The following is a 20,027-nucleotide window of genomic DNA, read 5'->3' as shown; positions in this document are numbered from 1 at the left end:
ATGATGAAGGTGAATAGAATGTAATTATGAGGAAAAGCAGTGCCAGCTTCATTCTTATTGTTTGCAGCCCCCGAGGAATGAAAAATTGATGTAACAACCCAGCAAATGTGTGAGATAGGATAACAGCTCACAAGAAAACAGCAGCTGCAAATATTAAGATTAAACAGCTGTATTCTAAATTATACATTTGGTTGCAGATGATGTATTGTTCTTCATGAATAATATTTTGTAGTCTTTCCAAATAATGTCATATAAGTTGTGTGCTCACCTCTGCCATCTAAGAGCCTGTAAACTAACCAACTTAAAAGACCTTTCTAAAATTTAAGAATGCTTTAAATCAAAAGAAATTTGAGTCAGAATGTAAATTTAGGTAAAAAAAAAAAAAAAAAAAGTACAAATCTTTGGCTGGTATGAATAAAACTTCAAAGAAATGGTGTTAAAAGACTTGTCTTAATCTGATCAAAGTTGATTTTAAGTGCTGATTAAGTGTTGCTAAATAAGGACTACAATTATGTCTACCCACAATACCTCCCTCTGAATCAGACAATAGCAAGCCTCCAAAGGTTATCAGAGCTGCATCACAGCTTTATGCGTATGCGTATATTAACACTACCCATTATTCATTGTATCCAACATATGCCTCAATATACTGAAACATGCAAGAAGCTTGTGAAAGATATTTTCCCAATAGTTATGCTGACATTGTCAGTGTATGCTGTACGAGATATTATTCATACAAGATTAAAGGAGGATATAGTAACCATTTAAAGAAAGATGTCAATCAGATGCATGTTTAAGAACTCAAGGGTTGACCTGAAAACCATGAAAAGTTTATACTGAGAAGTTTATATATTTACCTGTTTAATTTGTAATTTTTATGTTTTATTATTCGTTGTATTTCAAACTCAGCTGAATTCTTGTATTTCACAGCTCAGCAATTTATATAGTAATTATTGCACTTTTTAGGGTACATTTAAATGCGTTTACTGTGAACATCAAGAGGAATCACACTAACATGTAAACATTTGATTGATCATCATACATTGAAAAAATATGGAAAATATGGAAAGTGTGTATTTGCTGCCCCTGCTGGTTACTGTAAACTGACTGCTGTTAATTCTAAGAATAAGAACAAAGATATTAGAATTTTGACAGGTTTAGGACCTAATTTTTGACTTTGAGTGACTGTATACATGCACTGTTGTATACTGGCCCTGGTGACTGTGTTGGAAGACATCAGATCTCAGTAAAACAGCAATATTACAAGTCGTGCACTTAAATTTTGACTTGAGTAAAAGTACAAAAGTATTAACATCAAAATATACTTAAAGTACCACAAATAAAACTACTCATTATACAGAATGGCCCATTTCAGAATAATGATTATTATTTTATTGGATTATAATTATTCATGCATGAATATGTACATAACTTTAATATTGCACCTTATAAAGGTGGGGCTAATTTCAATTACTATGAATTTCCTCCTGGGGATCAATTTTATCTTAACCTACAATAATAACTCAATTTATTTGTTGATCACATTTGTATTATTCATCTGAAACTGAAAAGTAACTAGCAATTTAAGTTATCAGATGAATGTAGTGGAGTAAAAAGTAAAATACTTCATCTGAATTGTAGTGGAGTACAAGAATAAAATGGACATACATGCATGAGTAAAGTTTGGGTTTTCAGGTCTTTCCTTTAATCTGTCTGTAGATCTATTATAATGTGAATGTTAACGTAGCTCAACACTGATTGCTCATAAACTTTAACTACTATATTTTTCAACAGAATTTATGGACTTTAGTGCATAAATATAAACAAAATGTAGTGCATAATTTGAGATTTTCTCAAATATTTAGAAACAGAAACACCAATGCCACATTGATGTACAAGCTTTATGTTGCACCTTAGTTCAGTTAAAATTATTTGGAAACAGGACAATTAAGAAATAGAATGTATTTTATTTGATGTTCTTTAAAAAACAAACTTATTTACAGCATGGAATATTTAGTAATGTGGGTCTGATGGTTGCAGGAATGGTCCAGGTCTTCTACAGCAGCGTGCAGATTTTTCTTGGGCTCACTCCAGCTGTCTCATTGGAGGTGTTGTCTGCTCCACCAGCCTCTCTTCCAGCTGTACATTGCACAACCTTTATGCTGGAAAAATTTCAGTGAATACAGGTGAGATGTTACAGCTAAAAGCATGAGAAGCACGGGAAAAATGTGAATATTCTTAAACCTGCACCAGATAAAAATAAAATACAATTAATAAAATAAAATAATATGTCAGCTGACTGAAAAGCGACTGCATGAGAGAAAAGTCACTGTATGCAACCCAGAGGATGAATTTAGATGTATACAAAGCTAGTTATTTCATACTGGTTAGTATCAGTGAACAGTACAAAAACTTCAAGTGAACCATAACAATAATATAAAAAAGACATCTTTGCATCTCTGCATTTAAAATTGTACTTAATTTGACAAAAGTATTCTTTAAACTATACATTTATTTTATACATTTATAGTTTCCCTTTGGAAACATGCATTTATTCTGCTGTACAGACAGTAAAATATGTAAAACTGTGGTAATATGTTACCTTGTGGGAGGACGTTTTTCTCAAAGCATCCCCGCATGTTACCAGCTGGCCGGTACTGCCCAACCACAAAGACTTTTTTGCCATCAGTGGCCAGGCCCACACCCAGTTCAGTGCTTTCTTTCCACACCACCTGAGTAAAATGACCTGCAGGAAGAAACACAGCAGTGCAGTGTTGTCAGAGTGTGCTGCTGTGATTCTAACTTGCAAACAAAGACTCATTTTCTACTAATTCTGCTTTAAATGCAAAGGCATTTTGGAGTTGTACCTATGTTTTACATCTGTTGGAAAACATGCCATCATAATGTTGTATAGCTACTTTTGTAATTCATAAAATTAAGGTTAATACCATAAACCTTTGATTTTGATCAATCTATCCCCAACAAATTACTGCAGAGCAACACATTTGTACCTTAACTTTCTTTTTCTCATGTCTTATTCTTAAAGTGATAAATATGAAGTGATACATTTTTACTCATTTACATATTTTAATCTCTGAATATGAAACTCATCAGGTGGGTTTTTACCAGTACTGCCACTGTATCCAGGCCTGCTCCAGTTGTAATCCTTGATCTCATTGTACCATAACTCAACAGCTTCTTTTCCTGAGACATGAAAGAGACAAAAAAAGCATAATATCAAATTATGAACACAAAATGCACATTTGAAGTGGTGCTTGGGAGTTTGAGTTCTACAGCTTAAACAGAGCTGCCACCATAAGCTACTGGTTATAGCAGAACAAGTCAGGCTGTAGTTGCAAACCCCCCCAGTTTGCTGACATTCGAAGGTGTGTGTTTTATTGCTTAGTAATTCAACTTTTCATTTTTAACAGGAGAATATTTATTCTATATTATTCTTGCAACAGTCTCACTTTAAAAAGCACTGTGATTTTTAAAGGCTAGCAGGTGAACAAATGAATCAACCAGCAATCAACTTGGAATGAATGTGATTAGGCAGAGGTTTAATAAAAGAATGAATTGATGAAAGGATGCAAAAGAGTCAGGTTGTGTGTATCATCCACCTGTCAGTTTAAGGGGTGCAGAGCTCGACTTATTAAAGATGTTCTCTCCGTCCTTCATCTCGCTATCCTCCGTCTTGCTGTGTTTCATGGAGCCGATTTGAAGCAGGTGATCAGCCCACTTCTGAGCTGCAGCGTTCAGCTCACTATTATAGGTCAACGGCTGCGCACCGTGCTTTGCCCTGTAGGCGTTGTGGGTTTCCAGGAACTCCTGCTTAAAGCTTGCATCTGTAGAGAAAAAGACATTATCAATGGATGAGCTTTTAGTGCTTAGAGGAAATATGCTGTGCAATTACTGAGGCTGGCATATTCAAAGATAGTGGATATAGACAGGATGAATCATGCCATATGATAATACAAATCACCATAATGATGATACCTTTATGTTCTTATAGTGTGATAAACAGTGCACTAACCTGCCATTGTGTTTGTGGTGATGAAGGCTGAAATGAAGTAAGAATACAGTTGAGAAGAATCAACAAAAACACAATCCAACAGATTTTTATCTAGTATCAAAAAAGTTAAAAATTGTCAAAGTATCAGCCAGGTGCCAAGGCAGAGTCTAGTGGTGAGAAAGGAGTCATTTCATCATGTGGAGGGCCTATCTACCAGCAGTAAACACAAATACCTTCCTGTTACTACAGTAATCTGATAGCACTTACCTGAGTGTTTTCCTGAGGTCTGCAAAGATACAGTTCCTCTAGCTGTCTTGGAGCCTGTATTTATATGCATGAGTTGGACCTCTAACTCCCTCCTCATTTTCATATAGGAGGAGACAGACAGCTAGCCCTTGCCTGTAATTTTTTCACCTGGCCACTTATCCTTTTTGAGATAACTCACAGAGTGCACAGTGTTGTTTGCAGGATATTCTCACACTCTACAAATGCGGTTTCATTCTTTTTGTCATATTTGTCTCTCCTATCACAGATTCCCCAGAAACCCCAGAGACATAATTAGTAGGTGTATTTCTGGTTTCTTGGTATTTAAGATTTGCTCGTGACTGTGTTAATCCATAGATAATAACCAGGTGTATTGTGTATTGCTCAGTCTCGGTTATCGCCCTCTAAGTGTCTTTTAACTGATTAATAAGGCAATTACATAGCTGTATACATCTTTTGCCAAAGAAAACACGTAAATAGACGACATAGGAGTGAAGGCATGTTGAGATATTGTAAAAGAGGTTGTGGCTTTAACAAACTGAGGCCTGAATTTAACACAGACAAAAGCACATGACTGTCATTAGCTGGCTATACAAAACCACTCCAAGGCCCTTAATGCATGCTTATGTTTACCACAAATCCAACGAATATTGCACTAATCATAGTACCAGGATGAGTTGCACACCCCACAACTCTACAATGAACTCTCACTCTGAATGTTTAGAGCATCATTGGTGTAGCTTGCTCACAAAATGTAAAGTTGTTATATAATTGTGGTTTTGTGTTACAGGGGAGTTTTGACACCAAGTGAGGAACACTTCCCTTTAATAGAAGTAACACTGCATCAGGAAATGGAGCTTCATCGTTCATTTATTTGCAACCTCTGGATTAGCACAATAGGGCTCTGACACAGATCGCTATGGAATATAATAAAATAAAATAAGAAAAGAAATGAATTCAGAGTTGACCAGCACTACTTACTTCATCCGACAATACACTGCATTGGCAAATCAAATATGCAAGTGCACATTGCTGGGAAATGATGTAGTTATGTTTATATATTTGAGAAGTCTCATTAAGATTGAGATCTCCTTTACAAAAGAGACTGAAAAACAACAGACATACTGTAAAAACTCACTGAGGACTTTATTAGGAACACCTGTGCTATCTAGTGCAATCCAATACAACAGCTCTGCTGTAAATTCTACTTTTATGAAGCTTTGGTCATTGTCAGAAAGGTGATAATTCTACTTTATGTTTATTATTGAGGTATTAAGCTTGCTGTTGTATTGGATTGCATTAGATTGCACATGCTCCTAATAAAGTGCACAGTGAGTGTATACAACATTACAAAAAGAATACAGTCACACAAAGCGTCCATTTTACAGACACACAAACACACTAAAAATGAACAAATATTAAAATTATCAACAACAAACAAACAAAGTCAGTTCTCACTCAAGTTTTGGTTGAAACAAAGATTTCCGTTGATCAAGTACGAACATCAAACCTTGAGAATGAAGTACATTTAGTCTTTTTTGGATTTGCAAGGCATTATGTAATTCTACTGTTGACATAGAGGATAAAATGTAACTGCAGTACATCTCTATTTCATATTATCATAAACCCATGTGCAGTGTGTTGGTTTCTTCTTTCTTCTTTGGAGCTTAAAACTCATGGATGTCTTATTGAAACCGGCCACCCTTCATCACATTTCATCATCTCACCAACACGGCCCCACCATCCCCTCGTGGCCCTTTCATGCAGTAGATGGTGATGTTATTCAGGCCGTTCATTGTTCGAGCTTAACCTGACGCACCAGATGGTTTGTTACAGAGAACCGTCTGAGAGGTCATCGTCTGGATTACTGAATTACTCTCTATCACCGTCTATCACCATCTTATCTTGTGAGGCAGTTGGATTCCTAAGAATCCTCATAGGGCGCTGATTGGTCTGAACCACCGGTGGTGTGTGTGGCATTGCGCAATACTGTTCTCACTGTCTGTAATTTGACAACATGTTTGTGTTTATTAAAGCTCTCTCTGCTTTAATGTCTATCATTCATAATTCATGCCCTGTAGCCATTACTACAAGTCTGTAAAGCTCTAAATCTTAAATTGACTGTACTTATATAATACTTTTCTGACTTAATTGACAAGGCAGATTACAATTTGTTGTTTGCTGTCATTCATCAAATGGAGCATTAGCTCTCTAATTTACATTTGGCATTGAACTTGGTGCAAATTAGCCATTCTGGGTTCACATGCCATTTAATATTCATCAATCCACACACTTTAATTTTCCCACAGAAATGCAAACCACAAAAATGAAATATTCTGTTTGGCCAATGTGAATTTCTATCAGATAGGCTCTGTTCTCTGAAGTGAGATGGGATGCCAAAGAGATGTCATCCTGCTAAAATGATAATTTTTTTCCTTGATAAGAGATTATTTGCAACATGGAGAGAAACATCACTCTAGCTATTGCCCTGATGTACTCGAGGCGGTAACAGCACTGCTCTGCCCGTCGTCTGTGGGTGCATCCCATCCTCCAGACCCGGGAGGATGAGTACTTCTTCCACCACTGTGTATCGGGTACAGTCTCCATTCCAAGAGAAACAGCAACTGCCATAACTTTTTTTCACCATAGTTTCCGATCAGCATATGTCGGGATCGTTGACTGTAGATAAATATTTATGTACTTAAAATTAATCTTTATCTACTGTCAATGGTTGGGGTGGCAACTGCTGCCATCATCCACCAGCTGTTGCAAGATGAGAGGACATCTTCCAGAAGGCAAAGACATTTTTTTTTAGTCTTTTTATTATCAAAAACACAAAATGCATTTCTTAGGTATAGACCACATCAGTACACTCCTTGCATAGTGATCCTTTTGTACAAGTGCATGAAATATCCTGCGTTATATTGTCATTTGCCAAATTTCACAAGCAAATGGCAATACAATACACAGTAACACTGCAAGTATTATTGAAAGCCTGTTGTGCATTAATAGAATGTATCTGTGGTAATTACATTTGTGCACAAACATTAATGAATGTGTTTACCTTTTCCTTTATAAGTCTGTAGTCATAAGTATAGTTCGCTCATTCCACTAATTGGGATATAACAACCAGAGGTTGTGAACATCCTTGTCTGGAGATATGAAGGATAACAATCTAAACAACTTATAGAAATTCCTGTCCAAAACAATTGGGCTGTTGAGCATATATATGTATATATATATATATAAATGACACTACTTTAAAACATAGGTAGACTTCAACATCCCCCAGTGTGGGCAGTGAGATGAGATGACTTATTACATTCACTCCACAGTAGGTCTAAGCCCATGGAAAAAAATAAATACTAATATTATGATACTAAAATTACTCCCAAGCCTCTTGGTTTGCATTTCTTTTCTTTGTAAATGTCTTCTCGTTTTGCATTCTTATGTTGAAGCTGCGCGGTTTTAGCAACAATCTCTGTAAATATACAATACTTTGCCATTAAATGAGTATGTCTACTGTTTTCTAGACCAGAGAACGGTATATTTTATCTTAAATGCAATGTAACCTTTCATTTTTTAACATCTGCGTGGCAATATTAAATGTCTATGTAAGGCTGAGCAGTTTATGAGTAAATGTTTGTATGGGTGGTCGCACGGAACTTAACATTTGTACGGAGCGTCTCCCATGACGAACACAATAGGTGTTGCACGTTGGTTTGGGCTGGCACTTAATATGGTGGACCCTCCACATTAACATGTAAATGGAGTGGAGGTGGGTCGGGAGAGGGTGTAGGGGCTATTTTGGAAAAGGCCCATCTACTCCGCCTCTTTGCTCATTCGTCGCCAGATTGTTGTTTCAGGCACACTGGTAGTACACGTTTCAGACAAGGTTACAAGGTGTTGGACTTTAATTAATTGCTGTCTCTTGTTCTAGTGCTCCTGGATTACAACCCTGCCTACTTGCCTACCTGCTGTCCAACCCATTACCACCTGCCACCACCAGCCAACCCACGCCATTTCCCCCTAATTCATCATCATCCTCCAGCCCTCTGCCCAGGGGCGGATTTAGTGATTTGGGGGCCCCCTCTCTCTAAATGGGAATGTTTGTATCGGCAATGGTAGAAGAACTACCAAAACCTTTCAGTAAGTGAGTTAGTAAAGTAAAACTATTAATACTGCATGGTAAAAATATTGTAAAAGTCCTGCATTCAAATTTTCACTTAAAAGTGAAGAGTGAAAGAGAGGCATTATCCGCACAATGTACTTAAATGTACTTGCATCCAAGGTGGACTTCTTAATTCTAATATAATGCTGGATAGAAAGTGAAGGGGCCTAAAAAGTTTAGTGTGACTTGAACCTTGTGCAAGTACCTTCATGACCAAACACTAAGTGAGAATGAAATGAAATCAATATGGAGGGAATTTGATGATAATGAATACCAATGATTACCAACGAGGCAGCAAAAACTTTGTAGTCATTTTATTAATTGCAATTTTTTTGGTAACATGTGAAAAAGAACAATATAAACTGAAATGGGCCATTCTTTACCATGTCACCCAGGTTTCTACCTATTTTTGAGGCCCTGTCTTGCAGAATGGACCTTTTTCAAAATCTAGTTCTAGCATCTTAAATATTTCTGTAAATATTATGTTTATATAAAGCATATTCTAACATAAAATGTGTTTCATTCAAGCTATAACCCGACTAACCCCCAGCCTCTCTGGTGCTGGGTCATGTGACCGTGCTGGGATTAAAACAGAATTCAAAAAGATTAATGTGACCTATTCAGTAACAGGACCAGGTGTCTCTAAATCTTGCAGGCGATATATTTGTGTTGCTTCACAATCACAGTGATGAATTGTAATAAGTTTGGAATTAACATTTAAAGATGAACCTGAATAGCAGACAAACATCTGGTCTGTAAGATCTGTGTGTTAGCACCTTCTAACTTTGCTTCTAAGACGTTGGTGTTAATTCTGTTTGTCTTGTCTTTCTGTTCTTGATTGTTTGTGTGAGAGTGAATGGAGACTACTGTCGAAATCTCTACTGTGCAGCAGGGACACTGTTGTTGTGGGAGGTCAAGGGCTGATATACATCATGGAATGATGGATGCATTTTTATTGACATCGGGTTATGTGACTAACAGGAAAACACAAAATGAAGTTTAAAAGGGTGATCATAGAACCACGGTAAAAACAAGCCCATTTTTTTCTTGAACATTTCAAAAGATTTTCAGCAAAGGTTCTATATTCTTCTACATATATTCTATATTCTATATTCTATATTCTACATAATCAAACTTCATAATCACTATGTTTACAACTGATACAGACTTAAAATCCGTTTCCATCCAGCGGACCACCTGCTGTCACCATGTGAGAACAAATGTGTCTAACCAGTCGTCACCACCCCCACAGAGAATCCAAAAAATACTTTTGCCTCATTCTGTAAAAAATGTCTTTTCTAGTCGTGTGCCAATTAGGCTTTGTTCAAACTTCCGCAGAGGAAACTGAGACTTGTCACTGAACCCATATGTTTCTAATTTCAGTCCCAACACTCAAACAAAGAGATATTTCTATTTGTGAATCCTTGAGTTGGATGACAACCAAAGAGGTTGAGCAAAAAAATACTATCTATGAAAAAGGTTTGATCATAGTGTGACCGCAGCAGACCACAAAATATGGTGAAGTCCGTCACATATGGACCCTAGAATCAAACTCATAAATTATGAACAGTATAAAATGAAACCAATATTTTACCAATATTTATCTATATGCAAAATATTGTATATATCAAAATGTGGCAGTACTGTGGATCCACTGCAAATAAAAGTACCAGAAGTGTTTTTTTACAAGAGTAACTGCTGATCTGGATAAATTCAATTTTTGCACAGGGCTATCTCTAGTTACTGTGATACAGTAACTGCCTGAGAGGGAGAAATATCTATATGAAACTGGTATAGTCAGGTTCCAGTTGTTTTTCAGTACTCACTGTTATTTGGACAAGGTTTCTGTCAGTTAACAGATTACATTCCTCCACAGACACGTACTCAAGTGGTCCGATCTTTGTTTGACTTCCACGTAAGTATGAACGTGCAGGGAACCTCTAGATATGAAAACAGATAGTAATGTCATTGCAGCTGAAATATCAACTTGTCTAGTTAGGTGAGAAAGGCAACTATATACCAGGGACACAGTATTCTTTTGCTGTACAATGCGGAAGCAAAATCGGAAGCTAGAAACTTTTTTTGGTGCCAGCTGAGCAATTCTTATTGAGCTGAACGGGCACCATTTTCGGTTTGGTATCCAGCTCTTATAATACATCCATGGTAGTGCCTGGTTTTAAAAGTGAAGCCAATTCGGAAGTGCCTTAATCCTGCATTCTCTCTAATGGCCAGATGTCTGATCATATGGAAGTCTATGAGAAAATGACCCTGCTTCTCACTTAATTTATTACCCCAGTAAACACTTTGCCAATGAGTTTATGGTTCAATCGCTAGTTTCAAGTCTTCTTCAATACATCATGATGTTCATTTTGTAAATGATGGCCACATATAAAGTAAAACAGAGATAAAGCAGTGTATGCTTTTGGATGTGGTTAACTTTTGATTGAGAAGTCGCTACCATGGCGAAAATGTTGATTATGTAACGTAACCAATGCATAACCCCAGATTCACAGAGTATAGGCATAGCTGCTGCTGTTTCACAGTGTTTTCAGTTCATGAAGGTTAATTGTAACATTTTGGTTGCCTAAAAAAGTCTTGTTCAGTGTTTGGTTGTGATAAAAGACCCTCTAAGGACATAGAGACAGAAGAAGAAGTCGGATGTTCAGTTTTTCCAGTAAGTACATATTGTTGTAATGGTTTTAGGCCTGTTTTTCAAAAGTGAAAATTGGCATTAGCATTATCACAGTTAACCATAGACTGTAAATGCTCTGTGCTAACCAAGTTAGCAGCTAGCTCTAGGGTCAACTCCACCCTCTCTTCCAAATATGGTCACTTCTGGCTCCAAAAATCAAAGATGGTGATGGTCAAACCCAAGATGGCGACGGTCAAATCGCTAAACTCGAGGCTTCAAAATGGCAGTCCACAAACCAGTGGGTGACGTCATGGTGACTATGTCCATAATTTTTACAGTCTACGCTCCTAACAGACACTTATTTCATCTACACAAACAAGGTGCGAGACATCTCGACAAAGACATCTTACTTAAAACAGAACAATGTGGTTACAGCATATAAAAGCTCATTGATAATGTCAAGAGTGTATCATGTTCTTTTAAAGGCAAAATTGATCTGTTGAGTATACTTCTACACTGGATTAATGATTATCAAAGTATTAATACAATAATATAGTAATCATTTCTAATGTCATTTTTTCCTCCACAGGAGACACACCTGCAGGTAAGTTAACCAGCATAAGAAGTCAGGTGCAAGAAGAGAGAAACGTGTTTATTTTTTTAATCTTATTTCTCTATGAAGTGCAGAGAGTTAAGTGTGATTTTGAGATAAAGCTGCAGAACAATAGTGAAAACAAACTGATTCTAAAGAGACAGAGTTGTTTTTCTTGGAATGGAGACCCTTCCAAGAAAAACAACTCTGAAGAAAATAAAAGACATATTCCCACATGCAGGGCACAAGACTTGTGATGTTGTAGAGCAAGCTGAACTGTAATTTTATACTGACTGAAATACAAGAGGCCAAAACAAAGCTCAATGTGGCTTAGTAAACTTTCTGTGACAGTAAATGAGAAATTTAGACTAGTTAGTTCATAGCTTTTATGACTTCTTTAGGTGTGGTGCCACTGCTGACCCTGTGCCCCTCTATGTACAGTATGGGTGTTGAACTGTGTATTCTATGATTTTACTGTGATGGTAGATGTACTTTGTCAGAGGTGAAACTGCAGACACATTTATGGTTGTGGTTCATCACCAAGTGCACTGTTTGTAGTCACACTCACAGCTGAATGAAGTTCCCCTCTTTAATGTGTAGGGTATAAATACGGGACGAACTTCACTCTCTCCAGCGGAAACAGCAACTGTCATAACTTTTCATCACCATGGTTTCTGATCAGCATCTGTCGGGATCATTGACTGTATAAAAATATTTATATACTATATAATAAATCTTTATCTACAGTCAATGTCGGGAGCAGCAACAGCTGCCATCATCCACCAGCTGTTGCAAGATGAGAGGAGGAGATCTTCCAGACAACCAAGTCATTCTTTTTTTTTTTTTTTTTTTAATCTTTTTATCATCAAAAATGCCTTTCTTCTTTTTGTACAAACAGTAATGAATGTTTTTCCACTGAAACAATAAATGTGTTTACCTTTTCCGTTATAAGTCTGTAGTCATAAGTATAGTTAGCTCATTCTGCTAATTGAGATATAACAACCGGAGGTTGTGAACATCCTTGTCTCTGTTAAACTTCTTTTTTTTTAAATGTATCAATTTTCCATTGTAAATCAATTGAACAACTTATAGAAGTTCCTGTCCAAACCAATTATGTATACACATAAAAAATGACACCACTTTAAAACATAGGTAGACTTATAACATATAGGTAGACTTCAACACCCCCCCAATGTGGGCAGTGAGGTGGCAGACTTAAGCCCATGAAAAAAAACAATATTATAATACTAAAATTACTCTCAAGCCTCTTTGCTTGCATTTCTTTTCTTTGTAAATGTCTTCTCGGTTTGCATTCTTATGTTTATAAGCTGCTTGGTTTTAGCAACAATCACTGGAAACATAAAATACTTTGTACTACAAGTCACCTTCACACCTGCCCTTGATCATGTTCGTTTGCCCTGCCCTGCTTCCTGAGTCTTCTTCCCAACCTGCCGTTGTGTCTTGCCACCTGTTCCTTGTTGTCTGATTTGTTATCTTATCAGTTTGTATTGAAGTACAGTTTGATCTGTTCTGCTTAGTCTGCTTTGTTCCTGTGTCTCAACTTCTGTTGACTTTTTCAATAAATATTCTGCGTTTGATCCCATCTGCCTGCTGTCTTTTGCATTTGGGTCCACCTGACAGGTCGGGTGGCTGGTTAGATAGATCGATAGATAGATGCCAAAAAGTGGACCTAACTGCAGGAAATACACCAGTGTCATGATGTTGGGGCGTTGCACCAGGGGTGGGGGGCGGGGGACTAGTTCAGCATCTACTGTTGTGTCTACATCTCTGGTTCTCACTGACTGTATTTAACACTGTTTTAGGGATGAGCTTAAATTTGCTGCATGTAGCATGTTAGCATCTATAAATCACATCATATCCATCACCAAAATGTGATCAGCAAAAAGACAGTCAGCCTCTAATGATCACAGAGCTGCATTGCAGGGAAACCACTTCCCCCAACACATTAAAATGCCAGCAAAGGGGAGGGATCAGGAAGTAACAGGGTTTATGGGAAATGTGGTCTCAATTAGAAACAGAAGAAAATCAGAGGCAGAATGTATTCACACTTTGAGTCTGTCTCTGAAATACAGCGATCAAGTCAAGAAGCTTGGAATCACTGATGTGGATGTGACTGTGAAAGTCAAATCAGAAACAGAACTATGGCAACTTTCCATCAAAAATGAGAGCATTCATATCTGAAGCTGGTTATGAAAAACTGAAAAAAATATTCTGTGGGGTTTGTCAGTATCTTGGGGGGTTTTGGTTGGTTTTTCACATATTTTTCTATTGTATCTCCCTTCTTTTCTTTTGTTATTGTTGCATTTACTGGTATTTTATTACTTATATTCTTCTGTACATGTTACTTGTTGCTGTGTTCATTTTAATGCACAGCACATTCAGTATAAGGCCTAATGAAATGTGCTATATATTTAAAATGACTTAAATTTAATAAATAAACCAAATTTAAACACAATGCAACAGTAGATGTTGCTTCATTTCTCAAATATTGACTCATTGTAGTAAAGTATTACAGTACTTACAGTATATTTACTACCTTTACACATGTATACAGCTTATTATATCTTACCAATGTCACTGAAATAAAATCTTCACTGTGTGTGCAGATGAAATGATCATGCATCCAAAATCCAATAACTAACAACTATCTATATACTGTGCACATTGTAAAAACTCTGGCTTTATTCAGCTACAAATAACTGCAGTGTGGAAGAATCAACCATACAGGAAGTACGAAGCAATCAGGTTTCCTCCATGTCTGGATTTATGACAATGATGTCAGTGAGGTGGAGCTAACTGCTAAATGCAAGCCATTTTTCTGAGAAGCTATCCACTGGAGGGAGCTCTATGTACACCAGCTAAACACAGAGTAAATAAAGGGCCATGCAAATATGATGACTGATGATCATAGCCAGATATGATCATCCAATGACAAGGTTGAATAACGTCCTCTCAATGCATGATCATACCTAGAGATGATCCTCAGTTAAATCCTACCAGAACATGTGTCTGTTACTGTAATCAAACCTGTGACCTTTTGGTGATGGGTAGGTTTTCCCAGCATGCCTCCCTGTTCCTCATACCCTGACAGTGAACATTAGGCAAAACAGGCAGACACAGAATACATTCATTCTTATCTGTATAATTTGGATACATGGGAGCTTTGCATATTGCTGATTCACTACACTGCCCTGTGTGATTACCAGCACAGCATCTCCAGTGATGATGGACTACAGTTTCATTACATGTATGCAATGTGAGCATATAAGTAATATGTCAGAGCTTACAAATACATTTTAAATATGAGTAGAGTGTTTTAGCTTTAATAACATAAAACACATAATTTGTTCCTATAATGTGAAGTCTGGTTTCCTTTACTTTGTGTATTACGTTGTATTTCATGGTTTTGAATACTAAATTTATGCAAATGAAGTAGCTTCTGGGTCACTCCACACTGTAGACCTGCTTGGATCATCTTCATGTGACGTTAAAAAAAAAAAAAAAAAAAAAAAAGCTTGATGGGAAATGTAGTCCCTTACTATGCACCATACTTTACTCCATACAAGTTATGCAATTCATGTTATTTCCACTTTTTTTTTTAATTAAGCAGTTTCAAATCTTGCAAGATTATAGACATCAAAGGTAAATTAGCACTGAATAAAAACTAATTGTGTAGTGAATCTGTGCAAACACATAGATAGCCAGTTTTTGTGCAGGCTCTGTGTTTTAAAATGCACCGTGTAGAGGAGGCACATTCTGTTGTGTTATGCTGCCACCTGGCTGTACTTTTTGGAATTACTTTCACATGGACAGTTAATGTGGACACACACAGTATATCACTGAAATATGGTAATGTAGATGCTGCAGTACATTACATGGTTTACAGTACATGAAGTATGAAATTATCCATTTTCACAGGAAATTCTGCTGCTGGTATAGAGTAAGTATCAGAACAAACTTATAATGAGGAGTATTTTGTACCATGTTGTCAAGTGCAGATGATGAAGGTGAATGGAATGTAATTATGAGGAAAAGCAGTGCCAGCTTCATTCTTATTGTTTGCAGCCCCCAAGGAATGAAAAATTGATGTAACATCCTATCAGATGTGTGAGATAGGATAACAGCTCACAAGAAAGCAGCAGCTGCAAATATTAAGATTAAACAGCTGTATTCTAAATTCTACATTTGGTTGCAGATGATGTATTATTCTTCATGAATAATATTTTGTAGTCTGAAGAAGAATGCTTTAAATCAAAAGAAATTTGAGTCAGAATGTAAATTTAGGTAAAAAAAAAAAAAAATACAGATCTTTGGCTGGTATGAATAAAACTTCAAAGAAATGGTGTTATAAGAATTGTCTTAATCTTTGATTTATGAGTCAAAACATCTCACAGTGCCAAACCCAAACTAATTCTGATCAAAGTTGATTTTAAGTGCTGATTAAGTGTTGCTAAATAAGGACTACAATTATGTCTACCCACAATACCTCCCTCTGAATCAGACAATAGCAAGCCTCCAAAGGTTATCAGAGCTGCATCACAGCTTCATGCGTATGCGTATATTAACAGTACCCATTATTCATTGTATCCAACATATGCCTCAATATACTGAAACATGCAAGAAGCTTGTGAAAGATATTTCCCCAACAGTTATGCTGACATTATCAGTGTATGCTGTACGAGATATTATTCATACAAGATTAAAGGAGGATATAGTAACCATTTAAAGACAGATGCCAATCAGATGCATGTTTAAGAACTCAAGGGTTGACCTGAAAACCATGAAAAGTTTATACTGAGAAGTTTATATATTTACCTGTTTAATTTGTAATTTTTATGTTTTATTATTCGTTGTATTTCAAACTCAGCTGAATTCTTGTATTTCACAGCTCAGCAGTTTATATAGTAATTATTGCACTTTTTAGGGTACATTTAAATGCGGTTACTGTGAACATCAAGAGGAATCACACTAACATGTAAACATTTGATTGATCATCATACATTGAAAAAATATGGAAAATATGGAAAGTGTGTATTTGCTGCCCCTGCTGGTTACTGTAAACTGACTGCTGTTAATTTTAAGAAAAAGAACAAAGATATTAGAATTTTGACAGGTTTAGGACCTAATTTTTGACTTTGAGTGACTGTATACATGCACTGTTGTATACTGGCCCTGGTGATTGTGTTGGAAGACATCAGATCTCAGTAAAACAGCAATATTACAAGTTGTGCACTTAAACTTTGACTTGAGTAAAAGTACAAAAGTATTAACATCAAAATATACTTAAAGTACCACAAATAAAACTACTCATTATACAGAATGGCCCATTTCAGAATAATGATTATTATTTTATTGGATTATAATTATTCATGCATGAATATGTACATCACTTTAATATTGCACTTTATAAAGGTGGGGCTAATTTCAATTACTGTGAATTTCCTCATGGGGATCAATTTTATCTTAACCTACAATTATAACTCAATTTATTTGTTGATCACATTTGTATTATTCATCTGAAACTGAAAAGTAACTAGCAATTTAAGTTATCAGATGAATGTAGTGGAGTAAAAAGTAAAATACTTCATCTGAATTGTAGTGGAGTACAAGAATAAAATGGACATACATGCATGAGTAAAGTTTGGGTTTTCAGGTCTTTCCTTTAATCTGTCTGTAGATCTATTAAAATGTGAATGTTAACGTAACTCAACACTGATTGCTCATAAACTTTAACTACTATATTTTTCAACAGAATTTATGGACTTTAGTGCATAAATATAAACAAAATGTAGTGCATAATTTGAGATCTTCTCAAATATTTAGAAACAGAAACACCAATGCCACATTGATGTACAAGCTTTATGTTGCACCTTAGTTCAGTTAAAATCATTCGGAATCAGGACAATTAAGAAATAGAATGTATTTTATTTGATGTTCTTTAAAAAACAAACTTATTTACAGCATGGAATATTTAGTAATGTGGGTTTCATGGTTGCAGGAATGGTCCAGGTCTTCTACAGCAGCGTGCAGATTTTTCTTGGGCTCACTCCAGCTGTCTCATTGGAGGTGTTGTCTGCTCCACCAGCCTCTCTTCCAGCTGTAAATTGCACAACCTTTATGCTGGAAAAATTTCAGTGAATACAGGTGAGATGTTACAGCTAAAAGCATGAGAAGCACGGGAAAAATATGAATATACTTAAACCTGCACCAGATAAAAATAAAATACAATTAATAAAATAAAACAATATGTCAGCTGACTGAAAAGAGACTGCATGAGAGAAAAGTCACTGTATGCAACCCAGAGGATGAATTTAGATGTATACAAAGCTGGTTAGTTCATACTGGTTAGTATCAGTGAACAGTACAAAAACTTCAAGTGAACCATAACAATAATATAAAAAAGACATCTTTGCATTTCTGCATTTAAAATTATACTGAATTTGACGAAAGTATTCTTTAAAGTATACATTTATAACAATTTAATATATTTGACATTTTTTGTATGTAAGCATTTTTTATATATCATATGTTATGTATGTAAAATCTTAATATTAAAAGTAACCATAAGCTGTCAAATAAATATAGGAGAGTAGAAGTATAAAGTAGCATCAAATGGAAGTAATCAAGTAAAGTAATTCAAAACTACTTAAGTACAGTACTTGAGGAAATGTCACTTTCCACCACTGGTCTTGCTGCATCTTACAAAGTTACATAACAGGTATTTCTTGTTTCCCTTTGGAAACATGCATTTATTCTGCTGTACAGACAGTAAAATATGTAAAACTGTGGTAATATGTTACCTTGTGGGAGGACGTTTTTCTCAAAGTATCCCGGCATGTTCATGTTACCAGCTGGCCGGTACTGCCCAACCACAAAGACTTTGTTGCCATCAGTGGCCAGGCCCACACCCAGTTCAGTGCTTTCTTTCCACACCACCTGAGTAAAATGACCTGCAGGAAGAAACACAGCAGTGCAGTATTGTCAGAGTGTGCTGCTGTGATTCTAACTTGCAAACGAAGACTCATTTTCTACTAATTCTGCTTTAAATGCAAAAGCATTTTGGAGTTGTACCTATGTTTTACATCTGTTGGAAAACACGCCATCATAATGTTGTATGGCTACTTTTGTAATTCATAAAATTAAGGTTAATACCATAAACCTTCGATTTTGATCAATCTGTCCCCAACAAATTACTGCAGAGCAACACATTTGTACCTTAACTTTCTTTTTCTCATGTCTTATTCTTAAAGTGATAAATATGAAGTGATACATTTTTACTCATTTACATATTTTAATCTCTATTTATGGCATGAATATGAAACTCATCAGGTGGGTTTTTACCAGTACTGCCACTGAATCCAGGCCTGCCCCAGTTGTAATCCTTGATCTCATTGTACCATGACTCAACAGCTTCTTTTCCTGAAACATGAAAGAGAGAAAAAAAGCATAATAGCAAATTATGAACACAAAATGCACATTTGAAGTGGTGCTTGGGAGTTTGAGTTCTACAGCTTAAACAGAGCTGCCACCATAAGCTACTGGTTATAGCAGAACAAGTTAGGCTGTAGCTGCAAACCCCCCCAGTTTGCTGACATTCAAAGTTGTGTGTTTTATTGCTTAGTAATTCAACTTTTCAATTTTATCAGGAGAATATTTATATTATTCTTGCAAAAGTTACACAGTCTCACTTTAAAAAGCGCTGTGATTTTGAAAGGCTAGCAGGTGAACAAATGAATCAACCAGCAATCAACTTGGAATGAATGTGATTAGGCAGAGGTTTAATAAAAGAATGAATTGATGAAAGGATGCAAAAGAGTCAGGTTGTGTGTATCATCCACCTGTCAGTTTAAGGGGTGCAGAGCTCCACATATTATAGACGTTCTCTCCGTCCTTCGTGTTACTGTGTCCCAGGGAGCCCATTTGAAGCAGGTGATCAGCCCACTTCTGAGCTGCAGCGTTCAGCTCACTATTATAGGTCAACGGCTGCGCACCGTGCTTTGCCCTGTAGGTGTTGTGGGTTTCCAGGAACTCCTGCTTAAAGCTTGCATCTGTAGAGAAAAAGACATTATCAATGGATGAGCTTTTAGTGCTTAGAGGAAATATGCTGTGCAATTACTGAGGCTGGCATATTCAAAGATAGTGGATATAGACAGGATGAATCATGCCATATGATAATACAAATCACCATAATGATGATACCTTTATATTCTTATAGTGTGATAAACAGTGCACTAACCTGCCATTGTGTTTGTGGTGATGAAGGCTGAAATGGAGTAAGAATACAGTTGAGAAGAATCAACAAAAACACAATCCAACAGATTTTTATCTAATATCA

The 20,027-nt window shown here is 36.3% G+C and overlaps 1 protein-coding gene across 1 annotated transcript in view; it reads right to left on the bottom strand.

Annotated features, from left to right (window-relative positions):
- Positions 1–19,801, bottom strand: part of glipr2 (GLI pathogenesis-related 2) — a gene marked incomplete at its 5' end in the record, with an annotated part of 33,531 nt that extends 13,730 nt beyond the window's left edge. Inside the window, 9 exons of the mRNA XM_044332158.1 lie at positions 2,603–2,746; positions 3,127–3,204; positions 3,621–3,845; positions 4,034–4,060; positions 4,280–4,333; positions 14,720–14,776; positions 18,493–18,642; positions 19,034–19,111; positions 19,531–19,801. Coding sequence (XP_044188093.1) covers positions 2,603–2,746; positions 3,127–3,204; positions 3,621–3,845; positions 4,034–4,060; positions 4,280–4,333; positions 14,720–14,776; positions 18,493–18,642; positions 19,034–19,111; positions 19,531–19,801 — 1,084 coding nt within the window. The remainder of the gene's footprint in view (positions 1–2,602; positions 2,747–3,126; positions 3,205–3,620; positions 3,846–4,033; positions 4,061–4,279; positions 4,334–14,719; positions 14,777–18,492; positions 18,643–19,033; positions 19,112–19,530) is intronic.
- Positions 19,802–20,027: the final 226 nt, after the last annotated feature.

This window comes from Thunnus albacares, chromosome 2 (assembly GCF_914725855.1).
Source record: "Thunnus albacares chromosome 2, fThuAlb1.1, whole genome shotgun sequence".
Classification (NCBI taxonomy): Eukaryota; Metazoa; Chordata; class Actinopteri; order Scombriformes; family Scombridae; genus Thunnus; species Thunnus albacares.
The sequence above is the reverse complement of the archived record's forward strand: the minus strand, read 5'-3'. Positions and strand labels throughout refer to the sequence as shown.